At 48.5% G+C, this 14,016-nt stretch overlaps 1 protein-coding gene across 1 annotated transcript in view; it reads right to left on the reverse strand.

The window, feature by feature from the left end:
• The window catches only part of WDR5 (WD repeat domain 5), a 433,335-nt gene that overhangs the window by 79,739 nt on the left and 339,580 nt on the right, over window positions 1-14,016 (reverse strand). Inside the window, exon 10 of the mRNA XM_069609613.1 lies at window positions 8,231-8,306. Coding sequence (XP_069465714.1) covers window positions 8,231-8,306 — 76 coding nt within the window. The remainder of the gene's footprint in view (window positions 1-8,230; window positions 8,307-14,016) is intronic.

The following is a 14,016-nucleotide window of genomic DNA, read 5'->3' on the forward strand; positions in this document are numbered from 1 at the left end:
GAAAACGTTTGGAGGATCCTCCAGACTGCAATGACGTCGGACCGACCGAGCCTGACCCCCCCTCAGTTGAGTTTGGGACCTCAGAATCAAGGACAGTCCACCTTGACAACCAGAACCTGCGTCGTTAGCAGTGCTGTAGCTGAAATGCAAAACAGCCACTGAAATTGAGGTTGCGAGCTTTTGGCTTTTTCAGTGCAGCGCATTAGTCCCAACGTCCTCCCTCTTCTCCCCACGACGGAGGCCCAGGAACAGCGACATCTGCAGGAACTACCAGGAACAGAAGTCATCAGCTGCCTCTTTTTCTTCATAGTAAGGTATTGTAAAACAAGACAGATCTTACCTCTCACGCTGAAAGTGCTTGAAACTTTTGCAACTCGCAGGCCTAATCAGCTTGTGACACAACATATGATGATGATTCTTTTTACAATCTACTTCTAAGAACTTGTGCAGAGACATTTCCGTTTACTTACCAGAACCACTTTATCCTATCTAAGATTTTAGCCCATTGACTTTGGCCTAACCTATTGTATTGAATTGACTCTTCTAGTGAACTCGAAGTATTTACACCGTCTAAGAATAATTTTAGTGTTTTATGTTCTGATAACCTTTATCTTTGACTCCTATTGAAGTATATTTGTGTGTTATTATATAATTGCCTCCTTCTACTGAATGTTTTATAACTGACAGATAAATAAATTAGCAAGTATGTATCAAAGAAACCTTGAGTGTAAGAGTTTAATTTAACCCCTGTGATTGTAAGCGTCTGTGTAACATCATTACTGATCACATTCCCCTCTTGAGATAAGCCTGGCTACTCAACACGCTACCAAAACTGTGCAGTACAAACGTATACCAAAGGTTGGTTTGCTTACACCTGTGTCAGTTGTGTAGTGTTCCCAAAGGGTACGGCATACAAACCTTGCCTAAAAATAAGCCTAGGCAAATAATTTCAGATAGCACTTAGAAGAGTCATTCAATTCAATAGGCTAAGCCAAAGTCAATAGGCCAAGGTCTTTGTATAGGATGCAGCACTTCAGGTAAGTAAGTCTTTGCACAAGTTCCTATGAGTCTTTGGTAAAAAGAAGAATCAAATGTAGGGCCACAAGCTGATTAGACTTGTGAGTTGCAGAAGTTACAAGCACTTCCACAGTAAAAGGTAAATTCTCTTAGGCTAGTTTTACAGTACCTTAGTAAAGAAGAAAAAGATGCAGCTGAAGACTTCTGTTCCTGTACAGCTCTGCAGATCTCACTGTTCCTGGGCATAAATCGTGGGACAAGAGGGAGGAAGTCGTGGGACAAGAGGGAGGACGTTGGGGGACTCCTGTACTGTATTGGCACAGTCAATCTTTACTTTCAGTGGCTGTTTCGCGTTTCAGCTCTTTGCGGTACAGCAACTAGCAATAGGCGCAGTTCCTGGCTGTCAAGGTGGACTTTCTTTGCATCCAAGGTCCTGCACTCAACTGAGGGGGGTCATGCTTGGCCAGTCCCCCCCAGAAGTCGTGCTTGCAGGGCTTCTCCGTCGATGCAAACTTGGCAATTTGGACCTCCAGCAGGGCTTCACCGGGCAAGCCAACAGTCGAGGAGTTGCAGCAGTCATCCTCTTCAAGCTCTTCTTCAGTTCCTTCGTCCAGTGGTCGACTGCCTTCCAAGCCAAGAGACTCGCCTTTTATCCAGTTACCTCCCATTCATTCCAGCCTAGCTGCCACTCACCCAGCAGGGTGGCTGTCCTTGCCGGACAGTCAGCCAGCCAATCACGCCAGAGTGCATTTGGGTCTCATAGGAGACTAAGCACAGGGAATTTCGGGCATCTCCCTCACTTCCTGCCCAACACAGACACTCGGGCACCAGAGGCGGTCTTCAGGTCTGAAGCCCGCCAAAGGCGATGAAACAAATCGACCAAACCTGGCTTGGCGTGCAGAGACAAACTCTAGAAGGAACTTTCCAAAAAGAAATGGCGAAAAAAGAAGACCGGGACCTGTTTAAACAAAGGGGGCTCAGACGCCATCTTGAAAAACACGGCTCCCGCGATTTAACGCTACCGTTGTTCACGGCCGGGAAAAATCATGTTAGTTTGTTGTAAAGCCACTGCCACCGCCATTTCAATAGGAAAGGGTAGCATTTGACTGCTAAATGAGTATCTAGACAAAGGGCATACTAGGAAACCCCTCCAGTACTCCATTGTAAGATGGGGTGTGCTGGGTCTAGGAATTTGAAAAGACTAGTAAAAAGTCGATTTCACTTTACTTACTCAGGGAACAGTAGTTTATCCCAGAGAAGGTATTTAAAACTTGGGAAAGCCTGAAAGGCATCCCTGTGCCACTGCACTGAGGGTGCTGAGGGACACAAATAAAAAGATGATGCCTATGAAGTTGCCTAAAACTCCATAACCAAAGAAAATAAACAAATACAAAAAACAAACACAAAAATAAGTTCAAAGTCGCAAAGTTTAGCAAAAGAGTTGGAGGGATCTAAGGTGGAAGGTATTGGCACATTTATGAGAATTCTCCCCAACACTGAATCTCTGTCGAACTCCACTACTGCTCACATTGACCCCTCTTAAGTTAAACCTGGGTGCTCATGTTACCAACCTGTGTAGAACAAGTTACTCTCTTACCTGGCAACGTTCTTTCGATGGGATGTTCCGATGACTTATTCCATATCTATGACAGACTCCCAAAGCAGTACCAACGTATGGCGGAGGGAAACAAATTTAGAATGCCCAATTGAATTGCAGAATAAAGGACCGCCTTGTCAAAGGCCAGATCCTGCCCATGGATAGAATCTAGGGAGTAGTGTCTTACAAAAGTATGGACCGAAGCCTATGTGGCTGCTTCACAAATGTTACGAATGGGAACACCCCTCTGCAGAGCAGTAGAGGCAGCCACACCACTAGTAGATTGGGCCCGTAAGCCAACCCGAGGCTCCTTGCCCGCCAAGTGGTAAAGTTCAGACATTACCAAGATAATCCATCTAGACAAAGTCTGCTTAGTAACAGCTTGTCCCAAACGCCTTCCAGCGTATCCAATAAAGAGCTGATCGTCCACTCTGACCCGGGACATGCGTGAGATGTAGAAACTTAAAGCTCTCCTAGGATCCAACCTATGGAGCCTCTCCTCTTCCTTGCCAGGATGCGGAGGAGGATAGAACACCGGAAGAACGACCTTCTGGCTTAAATGAAATTCCGACACAACTTTCGGAAGAAAGGAAGGACGAATGCCAAGGACAACCCTGTCCTTATGAAACACTGTGAAGGGTGGCTTAACAGAAAGTGCCTGCAACTCACTCACTCTGCGAGCGGAAGTAACCAACTAAAAATACAGCTGTAAGGGTGAACAATCTTAAAGGACAAGAATGTAAAGGCTCAAATGGAGCACCCATGAGGAATTTCAGAACCAGGTTCAAATCCCAACCGGGCACCTGGAAAGGTGACGGTGGAAACACATTAGTGAGCCCTTTCAGAAACTGAGAAAATAAAGGAATTTTAAAATAGTAACACTCCTCAGACGAGCGCTTAAATATGGACAGCACCGCCAGGTAACCTTTAATAGTACCCACTTGCAGGCCCTTGTGGGATAAGGAAAGTAAAAAGGACAGAACCACAGGAATGTCACGTGAAAAAGGATCCACATTCTGAACCCTGCACCAGTCGCAGAATTATCTCCAATGGCACACAGACTTTGTTGCAGGCCGTCTGGCCGAAAGCAACACCTCCATCACTTCTTCAGGGAGGTCCCAATCCTTATACCTCAACCCTTCAGAAGCCAAGTGTGAAGGTTGAGGGATCTGACCTCTGGATGGAGAAGCTGACCCCCCCTCCAGTGAGAGCAGATCGTATCGGTAGGGAAGACGACGTGGAGGGCAGATAGACAAGTCGAGAAGGTCCGGGTACCACCTTCTCTGGGCCCATGCTGGAACAATGAGGATCATCTGGGAACCGAACCTCCGTAACCTTTGTAGCACTTGCGGAATGACAGGGACTGAAGGAAACGCGTACAGCAGTGGGAAGGACCACACCACCACAAACGCGTCCCCTAAGGCTCCTCTGAGGAAATTCCCGCAAGCAGAACCTTTCGCACTTCCTGTTGACATTGGTGGCGAAGAGATCCACTTGTGGGGTTCCCCAAAGGGCGAAGATCTCAAAGAGAATCTCCTGAGCCAACTCCCACTCGTGAGAGAACATGCTCTGCCTGCTCAGAGCGTCCGCCGTCTCGTTTTCATCTCCGGCCAGATGAACTGCCAAGATTGAAATTTCCTGCTGAAAGGCCCAGAACCAGAGCTGCGTCACCTCTCTGCACAGAGGAAGTGACCCTGCCCCCCCTCACCCCCCTTTTTGTTGAGGTAGTGCATGGCCACTTTGTTGTCCGTCAGAATCAGGATATTCTTCCCTCGCACAGTCGGCAGAAAAACCTACAGGGCAAGCCTGACGTCCCTCCACTCTAACAGATTGATATGGAGTCTGGACTCCGACAGAGACCAACGACCGCTGACTGTACACTCGTTGGCATGAGCGCCCCATCCCGTGATGGATGCGTCCGTCACGAACGTCACCTCTGGCCAGGGTAACCAAAATGGAGCCCCCTTCATCAGATTGCTTTCGACGGCCCACCACAGGAGATCCTGGGCAACCGAAGGCGGCACCTGAACGGGATACGACATCCTCCCGGATGATTGTGACCACTGCATCTTGAGAGCCCACTGCAAAGATCTCATCCGCAGCCTGGCCTCTGGCACCAGAAGAATGCAGGATGCCATGAGGCCTAGCAACCTCAAGAACTCTAACTCCGGGAGACTGTGGGCATGTTGAAACTTGTGCACCATCTGCAGAATGTGATGAGCCCTCACCTGGGGCGGGAAACACTGCCCCAGGGATGTGTCGAGCACTGCTCCGATGTACTGGAGCCGCTGGGTTGGCGTCAAGTGGGACTTTAAGTTGAGGGAGAAGCCCAGCCTGTGAAGGGAGTGGCAGGTGACAGATGATCCAGGACTTGCTCGGGAGAGCGCGCCCTGATCAATCAAACTTCCAGGTAGGGGTGGACGTGAATCCCCCTTTCCCCGAGATATGCTGCCACCACCACCATGAACTTGATGAAAACCCTCGGGGCGGAGGTCAATCCGAACGGCAGGAACTGAAAGTGCGAGTCGCCAACCGTGAACCTCAGGTACTTCTTGTGCTTGGGATGAATCGGCACATGAAACTAAGCGTCCTTTAGGTCGAGAGACACCAACCAGTCCTGAAGTTGAAGGGCCTGGAGGACTTTAGAGAGAGTAACCATCTTGAACTTATCCTTCCTGAGGAGCTTGTTCAAACCACGTAAATCCATGATGGGTCTCAATCCCCAGTCTTTTTTCAAAATCAAAAAATAAAGGGGAATACCATCCCTTGTTCCTCTCCGCTACAGGCACCAGTTCTATGGCGCTTTTCTCCAGCTGGGATTCGATTTCCTGCGCAAGGAGCGGATCCGGACTCTTCAAAGAGAGATTATGTGGTCGATTGTCGTGCGGCCTCTGCCGTTAAGGAAGACGGTAGCCGTGGGCCATGATCTCCAGAACCCACACATCTGAAGTAACCTACAAGATGCTGCGCCAGCCTTCCCCCAACCGGCGAACCATGTGACATGGCCTCATGACTGAGCTGAAGCGGCTGCGGCAGCGCCTGATGGCAAAGTGGCAACTGCCCGAGCAGCCTTGGCACCTCGAGTACCTTGTTTTCCACCTCTGGTACTCCTACGTTGGCACCTTTGACTTGCAGCTCCCCTCGATCTACCAAAGGAAGAGTAGTATCGAAAGGAACCGCCCCTCCATTGCTGTCCCCTAGGACGAAAAGGCAGAGGTGGGCGAACTGCAGCACTCAACGACTTTGCTGCAGCTTTGGAGGTGTGCAACCTCTCAAGGCTCTCGTCAGAAAGATGGTCACCATCAAAGGGCATGTTGAGAAGCCGGGCTTGTACATCCGGAGCAAACCCCGACTTCCGCAACCACAAAAATCTGAGCATCACGGTGCTCGCCGCCATGGACCGGCTGACAACAGTCTGCCACGTCCAAACCCGACTGAACGGATTCACACATGGCATCCTTGCCATCCTGTACCAGGGCAAGAAAGCCATCCTGTTCCTCCCCTTCGGGAATATGTTCAGCCGCCAATGAAATAATTCCACAGAGTGCGAGTGAAACGTGCTAAGGCACACACGGAGTTGGCTGCTTTCAAAGCCATACCCCCTGAAGAAAAGACTTTCTTCGCCCAACCGTCAAAAGGTTTGTCGTCCCTATCAGGAGGGATGGTAGGGTACGACGCCCGTTTTGCTGGGGCCGTAGACCCTGCACCACTAAGCTCTCTGGAGTACGGTGCATGGACAAGTAGCCAGGGTCGCCACTGGCTGGGCGGTACTTTTTCGGCAATGACTTACCCACTGCCGGAAGACTCTCTGGAACAGTCCAAGCCGCCGCCACCCTTCATTGCAAGGCCATATGGAATGGCAGTACTGGGTCAGTTGGTGGACCTTGCTCCAAGATATCCGTCAGGTCATCCTGCAGAAAATCTACTGGTGGCGCAGACCACCCCAAATACTCTGTCACCCTCAACATCAGCCCCCTGTACGATGAGTCAGCTTGTGTACCAGGCTCAGGCCTGCCAAACTCAACCTCCGGGGAGGTATCAAGACCACTGGCGTCGTGCAAAGACGGACGCAAGTCTTCAATCTGGCTATGACCCGCCAATATTTCGTCAGGGACCTCATCCGGAACCAAACCTTCCTCAGACCCTTCCTCCACCTCAGAAATATAATTCAGAGGCTGGAATAAATCCCTGGAGGAGGGCACAGAAAAAGGCTGAAAGATAGGTCTCACCGACTTCTTCATTGCCTTCCTCTGCGTTTCCACCGATGCACGGGGTACCTCCGATAAGGAATCCTCGAAAGGCGTCGAGGTTGTCGAAAGAATTGACGTCGAGCGTGGCGCCGATGGCTTCGACACAGGCTTTGAAGGCAGAGCCCTGAGCGTGACCTTCGAGAGCCTCGGCTGCGATGACTTCTTCGGAGGCAGAGCCTCGAGAGTCCCTCGACGGACATGACGCCGGCGTCTTCTTTGAAGACCTCACAGGCTCCGACGGTCTCGAGGACGTCGAGGACCGGGACCTGGAGCGGGCATGACTAGAGCGATCCACCTTATCCAATCGGGACCTCGAAGGCGCCCGATGATCGCACCAACCACCAGAGCCCGAAGGCGTGCAAGTGGTGGCCCTAGTATGTTCCCTGCCTGCTCCTTTCGAAGGCGCGGACGGAATGTAGCCCTGCGATTGAAAGAATTGCCATCACCTCTGTGCGAAAGGCATCCCATTCCGCAGGAGTAGAGTGCTTGTTGGGACAAGCAACCCGCCAACGGGCGTAGTCCTCGGACGAGGAAGGCAACCAGTGACGGCGCTTCCGAAAGTGCCTCGAAGAGGCAGAGGAATGCCGGGAACAACTCCGGGACCGAGATCCCCTGGACTTGCGCCTACGACGTGGAGAGTCGCCTCTCGAATCGTCGGTCGAAAGCCCAGCGGATTTAGACTTTCGAGGCTTGGAAACCCTACCGACAGAAAGCTTCTTCCGCTCCCGCAAGGCCTTCGATGTTAACGACTGGCAATCGTCACAACCAACCGTGGTGTGGTCCTCACCGAGGCAGGCGTTGAGCGGGTCCGTAATAGACATCTTGGAACCGCAGTCCCGACACTTCTTGAAACCCGGCCACGGGGTAGAAGATGAAGACATGATGAACTTCACAAAACGAACAAGGTCGAAGACCGATAGAATATAACTCAGAAGAACCGAGGCGCGCTGAGATCTCCGAAGCGAAAACGTTCGAAGAAAAAACGGAACTGAGGCTACGGGCGTCGTGCGTCCTACTTCTAACATCCGGTGACGTCGGCTCGACGGAGGCCCTCGAGGGCAGCATATCGACGTCATTGACGCAGGAGCCGAAAATTTTCCAAAGCAGCACAGCTGTGATTACCGGTCATAGATATGGAATACGTCGGAGGAACCAATCCCCTCAAAGTACAGACTTGTACCAAAGGTTGGGTTCCTATTGCCAGGAGGTCAAGGTTGTTTTAGTGCACACAAAGGGTCCTGCTCCAAATCTTGCCTAACACTGAGCAAGCACTGACACAGAATATCTAGGGAGCAAGCCAGTATATAAAACACAAATGACAAACAGAACCACCAAAAACAGAAAAGTCCAATATCTACATGCATACTTGTCTAATGTGGCTGCAAGAATATATTTGCCATTTGGAGAGAATTTCACAAAGGACACTGGTGGGTTGTCGTCATCTGAAAAGAAAAGAAGAGAAAAAAAAAACACATTACCCAACGTGCTTTGCCACAAGAAATGTTTTATATAGGCGTTACTGACCCTGTATCAATGCATAGTATGGGGTTAAAGAAAACAGAATATTTGGAACATTCACTACACACGGTAAGGGGGCAACAGAACTTTGTCGAAGTGGCAAATACTGAGTTTCAATCAAGCTTAATCACACGTGATTCAGCATGAGGCATTGTCATGTGTGTTAGGTACGTTTTTCTAAAGTCCAACTGGGGTTAGACTTCATAAGACATCTCATGGCATTAGGGACCAAACTCTTAATATAGGCCTATAGTACACAAGTCTGTAGAGTGGCTGAGCAGCCAGGCGTATCTTAAGAGGGAGTTATGTGAGTTGTAGAGCAGTACAAAGAAACCAATACAAGCTGAGATCCAAGAAAACTCACTTGAAGTGATATTAAAATATATTTATATATACAAAAGGCACAAAAGCACATCTAAAATGCAGCAACTACTAATAAATTCAATTTGAAAATGAACTAACAAGTTACTTACCTGTCACTGTTTGTTAGGCAAAGTTTGGACGCTGTACCCTTTGGGACCACTACACAACTAGGACTACAGGTGTATGCAAAACCAGCCTTTGGTAGAAGTCTGTACTACACAGTTTTGTGGTAGCGTTGCTGAACAGCCAGGCTTATCTCAAGAGGGGAATGAGAGCTGTAAGGATGTTACGCAGAGGTCTAGAATTACAAGTATTCAAACAAACTCTTACACTCAAGGTTTCTTGGTTAAACACTTATTAATTTATTCAACAGTTAAACAACATTCACTAGAAGGAGGCAATCTGTGTCACAAGAATATACTGCAATACTTCACACTGCCAGGTTCTGAGGCATTTAAACTACTTTGAAGGAGGTGCAAAATGGCATTCAGAGCGTTTGAAGTAGGAGCAAAAAGGCATAGGTTAATAAAAAGAATATTACAGTTATTCTTAAACAGTGCAAATAGTTTGAGTTCACCAGAGAAGTCAATTCAATGCAATAGGTTAGGCCACAGTCAATGGGTTAAAGTCTTGCATAAGATAGGCAGTTCTGGTAGGTAAACGGAAAAGTCTTTGCCAAAGTTCTCAGAAGTAGTTTGTTGACGAGGAGAGGTAATTACTGACGGGCCAATTGGTCAGCACTCACCCTCAAAAACTAGTAATACAGGATAGCTGCACCATGCGAGGACAGAGTGCAGAATTCACATACTCCGGCAAGCAATAATCAGGACTCAGTAAATTGGCAAAGGGAAGTCCATTTAATGATACATACATCAGCTTATGGAAATCAGCAGCATCACGAACACCTGCCTCACCACAACTTCCTTGAACATTAGTCCAACAGCCTCTTTTATGGGCAAAATCCGTCATCATTGACGTCTAATTCTACAAAAAATCATCATGCAATACAATTGGTTGGGAAAAGTAACTTAAGTATAGGTCCTATAACTATGTGGAAATAATGCAAGTGGATTGGATAACTTATCGGGTGGGCGTCTACGCCCTTCCCTCTACACCACACGTGATTGAGGTCACTACAAGTACGACGTCTCATTGATTAAAATGTCTATAGGACCCTAGATTACATGGTCCCTTGTGATTGGGCAAGTTACACCCCTAAACATAAATCTCTATTTTAATTAGCAGTATGCAGAATAGACACCCAGATGCCTAGTGTCCCAAGATTCACCTTGCCTCCCTTCCATCAATCAGTGGTTTAGGGCTGTGTGTCAATTAGTTGTCAGGGTACGGCCTCGGATCTGTAGTCTCTTTTCAGGAAAAGTTATGGCACCTTCTGGTTCTGGATGACATCAGGTGGTGGTACATCTTCGCGCCTGTCTGGTCACGTGTTGGTCCACCGTGAATCTGCTTCAGTTTCCAACCTTTTGTGCATTTAATTCTGTATGTGCTTAGCCACCTGCATGGGCCTCTCTTATCTTGACCTTCACGGGTGGGCTGGCATGCTCTGAAGTTGGAGCCTCGTAGGCTCACGATCACCTCCCCTTCTCTGGTTGACCTCGATTTCTCCGACATGAGCAATCCTTTGTTAAGTTTCGATCCCGCTCCTTTCCTCAGCTTGGGCCTCGATATGAAACTTGGCCAGTCAAGCCTTGGCCGCCTGGGAGTACTTCCGTTTATACAAAATGGAGTTGCACGTGTACATTGCTGTATTGGAGGTAGATGTATACAGTCGGCGCTTGCCGCTCTAACTTCTACTAAGCATTGCAAGCAGAATTGATTACTTAGCATCTTGCGTTTCAAGCTTATTTACACACGTTCAATAAGGCGGTTGCTTCCATCTGGTCTCATGGCACCATTCTCATACGTTTTTCACAGTGTCTCTCCCCTTTGTCCTTTACAATTATCCTTGCAGTTGTCAGTACTGGCATGCATGCTTTCAGTACTCCTTCAGTTCGTTCTTGGAGCTGCTCTGGTCCTTGTTTCATCTCCACTGGCCTTCCATTATGGCTTTTGGAGTCTCTTCATGGACCGTGTGTAGGCATTCCTCCTCGTTCCGAATCAACAGCTAGTATGGTTGTCTGATTGGGTACCGTGCTGCCCAGGGTTGCCTGGTTATGGGCATTTCAACAGGTATTGATCTTCTAATGTACACAGGGCAGAGGCCCATTGCAGCCCTTTGTTGGTTCAGCTGCTCCTCGTACGTCACATACCTTGGCTAGTCCTTAACTGGCACCTCGAAGCGAGGGGCAGGGGTGCTGGCCACGTCTGGGGTCTCCTCTACACTTCCCCCTCTGGTCGGTTCATCGCCCACTCCTGCTTCCTCCTTTATATTCAGTTTCTTTGATTCCTCAGCTTCTTGCTCATCGTCTCCTGGGTTTACACAAGATGGCGTGAATGTATGCAATTTGCGTGTCCATATCTTTATCACTCCTTTCAAACTTCCTGCTGTTCTCACATGCTCATCTTTGTTCCAGGTCATCAATTGACATTGTCCATTTGGACTGCAGTAAATCCATTTGCCTTCATACCTTCTTCGTTTCTTGGGATAAGTCAATTGTGTTACCTCTGGTGCAAATTCACTGGCCATCACAAAGTCCTTTATCTCCTCATCTGTCAGGTCTCTGGGCTTAAAGCCTGGTTCGACATCGACCATAATTTTCATCCCGATGGCCCTCCTTGCAGTTTTCTGGCACTATGTGATGATTATCTTGATAACACAGAATCCTAGCAGCACCATTGCTAGCAAGGCTCCCAGAAACTTGAATATATCGCCCATCCATTGTGGAACCCATGAGAATAGGTTCCCAAACCACCTGTTATCTACTTCATCTGTTTCCTCGGTCATCTGGTTTTTCAGGGTTGTTAACATGCTTATGGCCTCTGTGAGGGTTCCAATTTCTTTGTTGTGTGATGGTATAAAAGTGCAGCATGATTCTCCAATTTTTGCGCAAACACCACCATCCATTGTGGTGATCATGTCAAGCACATATCTGTTCTGGAGGGTTATCAGTCTAACTGCTCTCCGCTCTTCTTTGATTGCATTGAACCCTTTTATTGTGGTGTTGATAGTCTGCAGTAACTCCAATCTCGTTATCTCAACCACTTGGTGTTTGCAGCAACTTGGATATGCGGCAAGAGTATTGTTGTAAATACTGATGAGGTTAGGCTAAACAGTCTGTGTCCATAGGGAATGGCATAGAATGCGTCCTCTAATTTGGCGGAGAAATAGTTCTCCCTTTTCATTCTTGACTTTAGTTCCACAGACCTCCTTTTCCTCAGGTGAGCATCTGCTTTCGGAAAGCTGTCCAAATTCAGTTCGCTTTTTGGGATCACTAGTGCAGGAACGTGGACGTTCACCAGTGTGCATATGCCTCCCCAGTTCTTTGGTAGTCTTATATATGCCTTGGACCCACATGCCCAATAGTGATCCATTAGGACTGCGGTTCCTTGTGTCATTCCTGGGGCTTCATTTATGCGTCCGCAGTTTTGATTCTCCCCCATTTTCCTCGTGCCATTACTTCTAAAGCACAGTTTCGGGTTTTCCAGCGGTACTATATGCAGGGGGCCTCCTCTGTCTTCGACCCACGTTAACAGCTTTACCAATTTTGGCCAAAGTGGTTTACAAAGTCTTTGTGAATTTTCTATTGCTTCTTGGCAGGGTCCAAGGACCATCCAAGCTCGACAGATTACAACTCCTCCTTTCCAACCGTTAGGGGACACTACTGATCCCCAGATCTGCATTTGGCCTAGGTTTTTCCAAATTTGAGCAGCTTCTGCTGTTTTCCCTTGGACGTTCCGTCTTGAGTTTATTTCCCACCTTATTCCTGACCCTTTGACGTCAGGGTTTTCATATCTAATCACATGATTCTTGGTGTGCGCCCTATTTCTTGTTTTGATGTCCTGGACAAACCAGTCTTCATCAGGGTAGTCCTTTTCGTTGGCCCATATCAATGAGGCATCTCTTCCCATGAATTGTCCTCTGGTGTTTTATCTTGGATCTCTCCTTTCTAAGGCTCGCCTCAGCAGCGGATGTCCATAATTGCTTCTTAATTGTGATGCAATTGTCATGATGCCCGCTCCCGGGGAGCCGGTTCAAGCCCTGCGTCCCCGAAAGCAGACATCCAGTCCCCAAGGAAGGACCCAGCAACCCCATATAGGGGCCCTTTGGACAGTGTCCTGGCACCTATGGCGCCAGGCTCATAAAAGACATCAGTCCTGGCGCCACAGACGCCAGGCTCATTATGGGAGTGCTTGGGTGCACTTACCTGATGCAGACCATCCTGCAGGATCCCAGCCTCCTTGAGGCCTGAAAGGAACTACTTTACCTGTGGGACTAATTTACCATCCGGGCGTGGTCGGGGAAGGATACATACCTGATTGGAGGAAGGATATATACCTGGAACTTCTTCCAAGGCTATTTAAACCCCACCCGAACAGCCAAAAGTGCTTTGCGTTGTTCTGCATCTAGCAGCTGGAAGCTCACAGTGTCTGCTCCTGCATCCCGACTTCTGCCACGCCTGCCAGCATCCTGGATCACCTGCAAAGGAAGAGAAGAAAAGAACAGAAGAAGGAAAAGTCCTTACCGGCCAAATCCGCATCCCAGAGACATCTCGCGACAATCCTGAAAAGGAAGACTTTTATTTAAAAGCTCATTGCGTCGATCGCTGCAGCGCCGCATTCCACTCGCCTTTACAGGGCGCCTCCATGTTCAGCTGCGATCATCCAGATTCGCAGTCACGCCCCAGCGCCTAGGGAGAAAAAGACCAGAACAAAAGGTGAGAGAGAAGGGAATAAGGAAAGCTAAATCTCCATGTTAAGACTTACCTGTTGATTCATTCCCTCTTCATTTAGGGTCCGCGCCGCATCCTGGCATTTCCGGACCCCGGCCCCTAAGGGGAAAAAGAGACATCAGCGTTAATGAGCGAATGAAGACATTACCAAAAAACGCTCATTAAAGACTTACCTGATTTCTACAAGGATTTCACCTCTTATCTCGGGTCGGTGCCTGTTCCCCGACATTCCGTACCCCCGCCCCTATGGGGAAAAAGACACTAGCATTAGTACATTAATGCATGGACACAAGGGGAACCTCTTATCAAAAAACTTACCTGGAAGCCAAGCAAGTTTGGTTCTCACCAATCCGAAAATCCAGTGAAGTAACTGGATACCAACGCGCCCCTGCATCAGAAGCAGTATGGAGAGCTTGTCCTT

This window comes from Ambystoma mexicanum, chromosome 8 (genome assembly GCF_040938575.1).
Source record: "Ambystoma mexicanum isolate Mex_15411 chromosome 8, UKY_AmexF1_1, whole genome shotgun sequence".
NCBI classification, from domain to species: domain Eukaryota; kingdom Metazoa; phylum Chordata; class Amphibia; order Caudata; family Ambystomatidae; genus Ambystoma; species Ambystoma mexicanum.